The sequence below is a fragment of the Trachypithecus francoisi genome, unplaced genomic scaffold (genome assembly GCF_009764315.1).
Source record: "Trachypithecus francoisi isolate TF-2019V2 unplaced genomic scaffold, Tfra_2.0 Lachesis_group3, whole genome shotgun sequence".
Lineage (NCBI taxonomy): Eukaryota > Metazoa > Chordata > Mammalia > Primates > Cercopithecidae > Trachypithecus > Trachypithecus francoisi.
In genome coordinates this window covers 138475930-138487986 of record NW_022681468.1, presented here as the reverse complement: position 1 = coordinate 138487986, position 12057 = coordinate 138475930, and the positions used below count along the sequence as shown (strand labels likewise).

General features: G+C 36.1%; 1 protein-coding gene across 7 annotated transcripts in view; it reads right to left on the bottom strand.

Moving 5' to 3' along the window:
• Positions 1-12057, bottom strand: part of DMXL2 (Dmx like 2) — a 187741-nt gene that overhangs the window by 118622 nt on the left and 57062 nt on the right. For all 7 annotated transcript variants that reach the window (XR_004431994.1, XR_004431995.1, XM_033190115.1 and 4 more), the window contains exons 5-6: positions 11238-11373; positions 10500-10566 (exon numbers count right to left, since the gene is read on the bottom strand). Coding sequence is in view for 5 of the 7 variants with exons in the window: in XM_033190115.1 (XP_033046006.1) it covers positions 10500-10566; positions 11238-11373 (203 nt within the window). In the remaining 2 variants the exon portion in view is untranslated. The remainder of the gene's footprint in view (positions 1-10499; positions 10567-11237; positions 11374-12057) is intronic.

Genomic DNA, 12057 nt, shown 5'->3' with positions numbered 1-12057 from the left:
TCGTAGTATTCAATTCTCAGTTTAAAGGTATCCCCTCAGCAAAGCTTTCTCTAAAGATCACCCACTCTAATAGACACCCAGTCACACTACCACATTATCCTGTCTTAGTTTTCTGGAAAGCACTTGTTAATACTTGATTTTTTTTCTGTTTTTCCTCACCAGAAGTTAAGTCCTGTAAGAACAAAAGCCTTGTCTGTCATCTTCATCATAAGATTGCCAGCACACACAACAGTTCAGGGTATATGGTGGTGTTCAAAAGAATATTTGCTAAACATGTGAATGAAGGTTAATTTCAGATATAATTTCAAATCAATTTTTCCTCCAAAATGCACTATCAATTTTACATATATAAAGTCTATCATGATATGAATACGACTATAAAAGATTCTCATGTGCCTTACCAGTGTAGATTGCTGGAATCCTAAAATGCATTTTCTTTGACCAGTTTATATGATAAAAAAAAAAAAATCAGACAATGTATATGTTAAAGTACAGTTGATCCTTGAACAACATGGGTTTGAACTGCACATGTCCACTTACATATAAATTTTCTTCTGCCTCTGCCACCCAAGAGAGCAAAACCAACCCCTTCTCTTCCTCCTCTCCCACCTACTAAATGTGAAAATGATGAGGATGAAGACCTTATGATCATCTACATCCACTTAATGAATGCTTAATTTATTTTCTCTTCCTTAAGGTTTTCTTAATAACATTTTTCTTCTCTTCCTTAAAAGAGTATAGTATATATTGGATGCCACATGCAGGGTTTAAAAAAAAAAAAAAGTACAGTATATAATACATATACAAAATGTGTTAATTTACTGTTTATTTTATTGGAAAAGCTTCCAGTCAACAGTAGGCTATTAGTAGTTAAGTTTCTGGAGACTCAAAAGTTAGACAGGGATTTTTGACTGTGCAGGGGGTTGGATTACCTAACTGCCATGTTGTTCAAGGGTTAACAGTACACGAGTCAAGGAAAACTTAAGTGTATACAATACCTGCCCATGATCACAGTGCCATTAATGATATTTAAAAGGAGGCAACAGGAAAACATGCTCCAAATGATGCACAGTATGTACAATAACCAAGATGACATCAGCAATGACTAACTGGGAATATTATAAGGCTGGATTCCAGTATGACTCTCCAGCAGCTCTCTGACCACGCTGAACTAGTCCTATATTAAATCATCCATAGGTTCACCTATTATGGACTTAAGTCAAAGGAATGACTGGCTTTATTAATCACTTACTAACGTGGTAATCCTAAGAAATATGAGTAACAAAAAAAAAGACAAATCTGTGAGTTTTTTCAGTCAAATTTTAGGAGTAATGGGGTATTTGTTTTTAAAGATCCAAAGTTTTAAAGGTGACTGCCTAGTTTTAGAGATCAAGACATGAATTACGCAAAATAAAATAAAAAAGGAAAAAAGGACATGAATTATATTATTTCTCAAACTGTTTTTCCTGTGATTCTGGTAAGTGTTCCCTTCATGAGAAACCCACGCTTCTCAAATACTACAGAAAATTCTTCACATGTCTCTACATTTCTATCCAGAAACACTATGTTTTATTATTTGTAGATTATTGAACTGGCTTATCAAAATTTCAGTGTTTTATTTTTGAAATCTAGTTTAACAACAGTGAGGCAAACTAGCTGGAGTGGAGTGTGCAGGGGTGAGAGTTAGCAGGAGATAAGGCTGAAGCAGTGACGAGAGTCCTGATAAGCATGGAGCAGGCTAAACCATCACAAAGACTTGGGCTTTTGGTAACTGAAATGGAAAAACTTTTGACAGTTTTGTACAGAATAAGAGTAATAAGATCTGACAACATTTTAAAAAGATCACTCTAGGCCAGGCGCCGTGGCTCACACCTATAATCCCAGCACTTTGGGAGACCAAGGTGGGGAGATGACTTGAGGCCAGGAGTTCAAGACCAGCCTGGTCATGATGATGAAACTCCATCTCTATTAAAAATACAAAAATTAGCCAGGTGTGGTGGCACATGCCTGTAATCCCAGCTACTAGGGAGGCTGAGGCACAAGAACTGCTTGAACCCAGGAGGCAGAGGTTGTAGTGAGCCAAGATCGTGCCACTACACTCCCACCTGGGCGACAGAGCGAGACTCTGTCTCAAAAAAAAAAAAAAAAAATCACTCCACCTGCTGGTTTGAACACAGATGGTACAGAAGTGCAGCAAAAATTGGGAAACCAATTAATTTAATACAATAATACAAGTGATAAATAATGGTGGCTTCAACCAGATTATAAGAGTGGAGGTGGAAAGAAGTAAGCAAATTGTGGATATATTCTAAAGGTGAGCCATCAGGGAGTAGACTGAGGGGGTGGGGAAGTGGAGATCAGGGGCGAGGTACAGGCAAAAAATACAAATTTGAATGTCATCAGCATACAAAAATGGTATTTAAATGGCATCAGAAACTTTTGAGACTAGAAGAGCCCTGGGTACTCCAACATTTAAAAGTAGAAAAGATAACACTAACAACTAAGCAGGGGTAGCCAGAGTTAAAAATAAGCAGAGCACAGAAGACTTTCAGGGCAGTAAAAAGACTTATAAAATTGGTAAACTTATAAAATTGATATAAGTAAAAAGACTTATAAAATTGAGATGAATGAAGAAAGAGGGAAGGCACAAATAACTAGTATCAAAACTGAAGAAGAAATCATTATACATGTATTATAGATATTTAAAAATACGGTGTTTTACACAATTTTGTGCCAATAAATTTGAAAATCTAAATAAAACTGAAAAATTATAGGTAAACACAACTTACCAAAACTGACATGCAAAAGAAAAAGAAAATCTGAATAATTTAAAAAACTGAATCCCACAAAGAAAATTCCTGATCCAGATGGCTTCACCAGCAAATACTTAAGAATAAAACTGTATCAATCTTACATAAAATCTTCACAAAAGAGAGCTTTCCAACCCATTTATAACGCCAGCATAACATCAACATAAAAATCTGTCAAGGACATTATGAAAATGGGAAAATTATTGGCCGAATCTCACTCTAACACATAAATCTTAAACAAAAGATCAGCAAATCAAATCCAACAAGGATAATACATTATAATGAAGTTGGGATTGTTCCAGGAATACAAGGTTTACAAAATCGGTCCATGTATTTCATCTTATTAAAAGATTTAAAAGATGGTCAGACATGGTGGCTCACACCTGTAATCCCAGCACTTTGGGAGGCTGAGGCAGGTGGATCATCTAAGGTCAGGAGTTCGAGACCAGCCTGGTCAAAATGGTGAAACTTGGTCTCTACCAAAAATACGAAAATTAGCTGGGCATGGCAATGGGTGCCTGTAGTCCCAGCTACTTGGGAAGCTGAAATGGGAGAAATACTTGAACCTGGGAAGCTGAGACTGCAGTGAGCTGAGATTGTGCCACTGCAATCCAGCCTGGGTGACAGAGCGAGACTCTTGTCTCCAAAAAAAAGATAAAAATTGTCTCATTAGATGCAGAAAGAATGCTTGCTCAAATTCTGTATCGTTTGTGGTTTAGAAAAACCTAGCAAACAACAAATAGAAGGAAAGTTTCTTTATCTAAAAAAAAGTATCTACCACAAACATCAACAGTAAACATTGTATTTATGATGACACAGTGAAGGGTATCCCTTTGAGACTGGGAACAAGAAAAAGATACCTGTCATCACCACATTTTATTCAGCACTCTACTAGAGGTCCTAGACACTGTGGTTAAAAAAAAAAAAAAAAGGAAAAATACGAAACATGGGAGAGTTACAAAAGATGAACTAGAGCTTTCATTATTCATAGATGATATTATTGTGTACATATAAAATCCAAAATTATCTACAGAGGAATTATTAGAATTAATGAGTTTAGTAAGGGTGCTGGGCATAAAGCCAATATATAAAAACTGCATTTGTATATACCAATAACAATTATTTTTCCAAAATTTACATAATGACTCCATTTATAACAGTATCAAAGACATCAAATATCTAGGAATTAATCCCAAAAGATATCTGGGACCTTCACAGAGAAAATTATAAAACATTACTGAGGAAAAAAAGGTCTAAAATAAATGAACGGATACATCATGTTCATAAATTGGAAGACTAAATATAGTAAAGATGTTGATTCTCCCCAAACTGACCTATACAGTCAACGTAATATCAATCAGAAACATAAGAGGTGTTCTGTTTGCTTTGTGAAATTTATCATTTATTCTAAAATTCATATAGAAATGCAAAGGGCCAAGAATAGATAAGATGATCTTAAACAAGAAAAGAGGGTAGGACTTGCCCTACCAGATATCAAGACTTAAATTAAAGCTACAGCAATTAAGTCAGGTGGCACTAGTACAAGGAAAGACCAATGAACTAGAGAAAAGAGCCCAGAAACAGACCTACAGAGATATGGACATTTGATTTTATGACAAAAGTGGTAATGTAGAACAATGAATAAAGGGAAGATTTTTTCCAATAAATTGTTCAAGACAACCAGATATCCATAAGGAAAAAACAAAACTTGACCTTCTTCAAATCACACCTAAACATTATTTCACATAGATTTTAGACCTAAATGCGAAAGACAAAACATAAAATGTCCATATTCTAGACCAGAGGTTCTTGGCCTAAGGTCCTCTGACCCAAATGTCCTGTGGATAGGCTACAAGATATAAAAGTTACTTTTGACACATCATTTGTATCCCATCATGCCTTACCGTTTTGGTGTGCCAGTTTCAACTGCAAGCATCTACATCTTTTTGTCTGAAGTTTTCCAGGAGCTGATTATGAGTGCTGAGAACTGATGCCTGGCCCTCACCCGCCTTCAACTAATATGTGTGAAGAACATGTGTAAGGAACATGATGCAAGTGAGGAACACGGGCTCCCAGAGGACCCAGAGATTCAAGCTTCTTAATACACTTAACAAAGGTTATTAAGTGCCTTTACTTCCCTGCCTCCAACCCAAAATATTTCGTGTGATCATTCCCCTATATTAATTACTTACACTTGAATCCTTATCTCAGGGTCTGCTTCTGAAGAAACCAAGAAAACTGAGACCCAAAGGTACCACGAACCTTAATGGGGAAAAATGATTACTTATTTTCATAAATGCTAATTGAAAAAAACAAACCAAAGTAGTACTGGCAGTACATACGACTATGTCTCTAACAGAATCAAAGATGTTTTCATATCACATTTTTTTACACTCATTTCTACTTTGAAATTGTTAGTTATTGGAACTGCTACTAAACAGCACATGGTTGCAGTCTTCCTGTCTATATTGTTCATGCAACCATTAAGCAACTACCTCTGTGCCAACTAATTGCTGAGCAATAAAACAGTAAAGTTTAACGTTTCTACAACTAGAGATCAACCCAAAAAGCCTTCAGTGAATTTTGTTGTTCTTGGAAAGCCTATCCTCACCTTATAAAGTGAGATATTGAAGTTTTGATTCCACATACAATAGCTAAACACAATTAAAACTGCCCATATTTTAAGTGCAATTTTTGTTACTGAACACATTAATTTAAAAGTACACAATGTCTCTATCACAAATGTATTTTTTAATATCTTGAAGCTGTATTTCAATAATTTATTTCTTTTGCAATGCTACATATTTTATTTTACGCATTTAAAAACATCATACTATGAGGAAGGTTATTATAGGCTTCACTAGATTTCCAAAGGAATTCACAGCACAAAAAAACTTAAAACAACTCTGGTCTAGAAGCTTATATAACATATGAAAATCCTCAGAATCTCAGAGTAGGAAAAACTTATTAAATAGGACTCAGAAAAACACTGATACATTTGACATTAAAATCAAATATCTCTATTCATCAAAAGATACCCTTAAGAGAACGAATGAGCAACTAATGGAGTGGGAGAAGATCTTTGCAAAACATGTAACTGACAAAAAGCTCATATCCATAATAAAGAACTCCTACAAATCAACAAAACACCAAAAACTATTTTAAAAACGGGCAAGGAACTTGCCCAGTTACTTGCTTTTAAATCAGTCATCCAAATACCCAATAAATAAATGAAAAGGTATTTAGCCTCATTAATAATCAGGGAAATGCACTTTAAAACTACAAGGAGACCAGGCACAGTGGCTCACACCTGTAATCCCAACACTTAGGGAGTCCAAAACAGAAGGATCACTTGAGGCCAGGAGTTCAAAACCAGCCTGGGCAACATAAGGAGATCCCATCTCTACCAAATAAATAAATAAATAAAACTTAGCCAGCCATGGTGGGCATGCCTGTAGTCCCAGCTACTCAGGAGACTGAGGCAGGAGGATCGCTTGAGCCCAGGAGTTCAAGGTTACAGTGAGCTATGATCAACTGACATACTATATATATGTGTGTGTATATATATACACGTTACATATAACATATAACCCAGCAATTCTATTCCTGTGTATATATCCAAGAGAAATCCACACAAGAGCCTAACAGACATGTATAAGACATCTGCTGCAGCATTATTTAATACATGTCAGAATGGCATGGCAGATCAGTGGGAAAAGAATGAACTATTCAGTAAATGTTATTGAGACAACTTTCATTTGGATTAGGGACTTAATTATAAGAGATTAAATTTTATGATTTTAGGAGAAAATAGAATACTTTTATAGCATCACAGTAAGAAATTTTCCTAAACAAGATTCAAACTACATTTAACCCACAATATATTGTGGATATTTTTGTAAAATCTTTATACTTCAAAAGTAGATACTTAAATATTTACAGACAAATGACATCAGTGACACAAGCCTAAATAACCCAACTGGGGGAGAAGTAGTACAGATGAAATAAGATTGGCTGAGTGATAACTGCTGAAGCTAAGTGATGGGTACAGAGGAGTTCAGTACATTTCTGTTCATGATTGAAGAAAACTTTTTTTCATTTAAGTCATCACAAATAAAGGGAAAAGAGACCAGCCTGGGCAACATAATGAAATCTTATTTCTACAAAAAAAAAAAAAAAAACAAGCAAACAAAAAAAAAAAACACTAGTGCACACCTAGATGGTGCACACCTATAGTCCCATCTGAGGTAGGAGGACTGCCTGAGCCCAGGAGGTGGACACTGCAATAAGCCGTGATTGTGCCACTGCACGCTAGCCTGGGTAACAGATTGAGACTCAGTCTCAAAAATAAAAAGAAAGAAAAAGAAAAACACAAACTCTGTGAAGTTCAAAACTGTGAAAAACTAAATATTATCTTATTTGGGAATTTAGATGAATGAAACTTTTTAAAATAAAATAATAAACATGAAAATCAGGATTCTGGTTGCCTGGGGTGGGAGGAGAGGAAGGAGATGCATGGAGAAAGATAAAGGACCCATTTGTTTCATGTTCTTTGTCTCAAGTTGAGGAGCAGGGTACATGTGTATTTGTTTAATTGTTTATTATATCTCTTTTTTTTTTGAGACGGAGTCTTGCTCTGTCGCCCACGCTGGAGTGCAGTAGCCGGATCTCAGCTCACTGCAAGCTCCGCCTCCCGGGTTCACGCCATTCTCCTGCCTCAGCCTCCCGAGTAGCCGGGACTACAGGCGCCTGCCACCTTGCCCGGCTATTTTGTATTTTTTAGTAGAGACGGGGTTTCACCATGTTAGCCAGGATGGTCTTGATCTTGTGACCTCGTGATCCACCCGTCTCGGCCTCCCAAAGTGCTGGGATTACAGGCTTGAGCCACCGCGCCCGGCCTGTTTATTATATCTTATACAACATGTTTTATGTATACTTTTTTAATTTATGAAATATTTTGTAATTTTAAAAAAATCAGAGCATTTTAAAACCTCTTAAAAACTAAAAATTTAATAGCAGAAAAAAATTACTTTGAAGTTACATCTGAAAAGTCCCCCAGAAATTAAAAGAAAAAGATGAACAAGTGGAAAACAGTAAAGGGGGAAAATACTAAAACAGAGAATTAGTGTAAAAGTACCCATATCTGAATAAGAAAAGATCCAGAGAGAGAAGGAAATAACACAAAAGAAATAATACAAAATAATCTCTCAGAATTGAAAGACATGAGTTTCAGATTTAACAGGTCCCCCAGATGTTGTGGTGTTAGTTGGATAGTATTCTTTGGCTTTGGTTCTTGGTGAGAGAAGAAGAGTCGTCTTCATACAATTTCTTCAGCCACTTTTATTCTTCAGTGTCAGCACTTCACTTTCATTCTTTGTCAGTGTCAGCAGTGTCTGTGAGTTACTCATTGTCTTAGGTTGTGGTTGATAGCAGAGGCTGTGGTGAGGCTTTGCTGCAGACAGGGACACCAGACAGGCCAGTTCTGGGGCACACGTGGTGGCAGAGGCAGGCCAGGCATGCTGGCCCTTGGGCTCCCAGGCAGCATACATGGACACCAGCAGTCACAGGTCCAGGAGGACCAGTCTTTGGGCCTACAGTCAGCTTGCTCAGGTGCCAGTGGTTATGGAAAACAGCATGGAGTTTTCTCCAAAAAACAAAACTAGAACTATCATACAATTCATCAATCCCACTACTGGATATTTATCCAAAACAAAGAAAATCAGTATATCAAAGGGATAGCTCCACTCCCATGCTTACTGCAACACTATTCACGATAGCCAAGATATAGAATCAACCTAGATGCCCAACAGTAAATGAAAGGATAAATGAAATGTAGTAAATATACACAGTGGAATACTATTCGGCTGTACAAAGGACAAAATCCTATAATTTGTAGTAACACATATGGTCATTATGTTACGTGAAATAAGACAAGCACAGAAAGAAAAAATACCACATTTTCTCAATCTTATGTGGCAGCTAAAAAAGGAGATGAAGAGAAGTTGGTTAATTGGTGCAAATACACAGATAGATGGAATAAGTTATAGTGGTCAATAGTACAGTAGGGTGGCTATGGTTAACAATAATATATTCTATATTTCTTTTTTTTTTTGAGACGGAGTCTCGCTCTGTTGCCCAGGCTGGAGTGCAGTGGCGCATCTCAGCTCACTGCAAGCTCTGCCGCCCGGGTTCACACCATTCTCCTGCCTCAGCCTCCCCACTAGCTGGTACTACAGGCCCCCACCGCCACGCCTGGCTAATTTTTTTTGTATTTTTTTTTTAGTAGAGATGGGGTTTCACCATGTTAGCCAGGATGGTCTCGATCTCCTGACCTCGTGATCCACCTGCCTCAGCCTCCCAAAGTGCTGGGATTACAGGCGTGAGCCACTGTGCCTGGCCTGTATATTTCAATTAACTAGAAGATTTGAAATGTTCCCAACAAAAAAGAGATAAACGTTTAAGGTGATGGATATCCTAAATACTCTAATTTGACCATCATTACACATTACACATGTATCAAAATATCACATGTATCCCACACATATATCAATAAAAAAAGTTTACTGAGATATAAGATCGAGGGTCAGTGATTTTCAACCCAATTCTATGTCCGAGAAAATCAAGCGTAAGAAAAAAATCTTTCAGACATGTAAGGCCTGAGAAGTGTTTTTTCCTATTCACCTTTCTTCAGGAACCTATTGGGGGATATTGCCATCAAAACAAGAAAAAAGGAAGATAAATGATGCCAAGAAACAGAAAATTCAACAAAGGAGAGAGGCAAAGAGAATTTCCCAAAGTTGGTAAAATAAATCCCGAAAATGGTAGCTCTGCTATTTTAGACTGGTAGAGCAATTAAGCTGAATGAGAGCAAAGAGAACTCATGTTCCCAGAACACCTCCTATGTGGGATTATACTGAGAACAGAGTCAAAGCAGTTCTAAGGATGAATTAGGTATATAGGGAAAAAAGCAAACCGTAAAACACAGTAATTATTATCTCCAAAGTAATTGCCATTAAGAATATTCTGTACAATCTTAATAATGTAAACAATAACTATGATTTACCCAAAATCATGAGATACCTACATCAGTAAGATAGGAGCAAGTGAAATGAATATGTGCATGTATTAGATTTGAAGATGAGGTTGGGGATATCAACCCCTTCCCTTTATCAAGCTAAAGCCTCAGCTTCTACAGTGGGAAGGCAAAAAATAATTCACATAACTCAGGGGGCTGGGCAGAGAGAATCAAGAAATGGGAGCACCTCAAGTTACTCAAGGACATGGAAGGAAATACCAAAATATTCAACTTGACAAATAATTGCCCCCTGGACACAGGAATTAGCGTGGGAATAATGAGGCAAGAAGTACATCTTCTCATTGTGAATCCAGTATTATTTTACTTTTTAAGTTATGTACATACGCTATTTTTAAACACAAAACTTAGTTTTTAAAAATGCAAATGAGCCAAGGTCAAATAAGAGTAACAAGAATAGCCATTATTTCCCTAGTGCCCACAACCTGTGAGCACACCACCAGGTCTTTTACAAACACCACTTGTATTCTTCAGGCCAGCTTTGCCAAGGAGGATTAGCCCAGTTTTACAGATGAAAAAACTGAAAATAAAAATACATAAGGAATATTTTTAATTCCTTCATTGTTTCTTTCACGTGTTTTTGTTTGATCCTTTACCTTTCCAGCAGTAGCAAAATATTCACCATCAGGAGACCATTCCATCAAATGTACAGATACTGAGGTTCTAAAAAAGAGAGTTAGGCAATTAGCACTTTTAAAATCTGGTGTACTGTATATAAAAATGGTCAAGATGAAATTTTTGTAACATCAAAGTCAGAATCCTCAGAATAAAACTGTTTTTGCTTCCCTAAAAATATAAACAAAATATTTCACCTCCATAACAATATAAATTAATTAAAACTAATCCAACATTCACTTTGGGAAAAGAAGAATGTAAGTAGCATGAATACAGTATATCTCCACCTACATGTCCCACCAACATCCTAAATATAACATGTTAAAAGCTGAGCTCATCATCATCCCTGACTAGTCTTTGTCACATAATCTATATGACTGTTAACAGTACATCTTCCACTTGAAAGAGTGGCTGGCAACTTTCACATCTTCCCCCTCCCCATCCTTATCTCAACCTATTAATGAGTAATTCCTATGTATCAACCCTGTCAACTCCTGTCCTGGGGCTATAACTATGAAAATACTTTCATCCTTTTTTTAAATGATTAACTAGCACAAATTAAAGAATGCTATTATACGGGGTTTGGTTAGAAAAAAATCTACTTTTTAGGCTTCTAAATGCAATGGTACCATCAAAAAATAAAGATCTTTGTGAAAGGAAACATTTTCGGAAGCATTTGCTTTTAATTAATGAATATAACAATAGAAATAGACACTAACTTGCACTGCCAGATGCACTTCCAATCATTTAAAACAGGAGGAATTTTATTATCAATTTCTTCCTCCTCTTCCAGAATATCATCTCCTGGAGGAGCCCACAACTGAATGGAATCGGTTGCTGTCAACAGTCTATTATCTGAAAATTAAAGAATGTTATGATGAATAGGCAAATATTATATAGGGAAATACATGCACATGGGCTTCTGTTTAGATCCGTAAACTATTAACATTATGTGAAAAGTAAGCAATATCGCCAATGAAAAACACTTGGTATATATTTTTTAAAGTCCCTTAGAAGAAAAAAAAGAATCTTCTGGACAACAAAGAGTAGTTCTTAAGGAAGATTTGAGAACAACAAAGTAAAGCTTACTAGCAAAGAGCTATTACTATCAAGCAAGTCAAAAAAACTAACAGCAAATGTATTAATAGAATAACAAACTCCCCAAAACTCTGATATATACCACATAAAATGTCCTCAAAATATAAGGCATAACTACAAATTAACAAAATGTGGTTTTATACATGAAATATAAAAATAATCCTTATTAATTGTGAATATAAAAAGGGACAACAGCTATTATCATTAGAGGTTCCTAATTTTTCAAAATTAAAGACAGTAATTTCCTGATACATATGATAAAATGAGTTCAAGTTTTTTCGGTCTCTGTTTTATTTCCAACGTGTTTCTTAGCAAATACAACAAGAATAAAGGGCAGCACACGTTAACTAGGAAACAAATCATAACTGTTTCTTGAAATAAAACACTGAAAGGCAGGGGAAAACACAGAATAGTAAATTAAGCATTGTACAAAGCACTGTA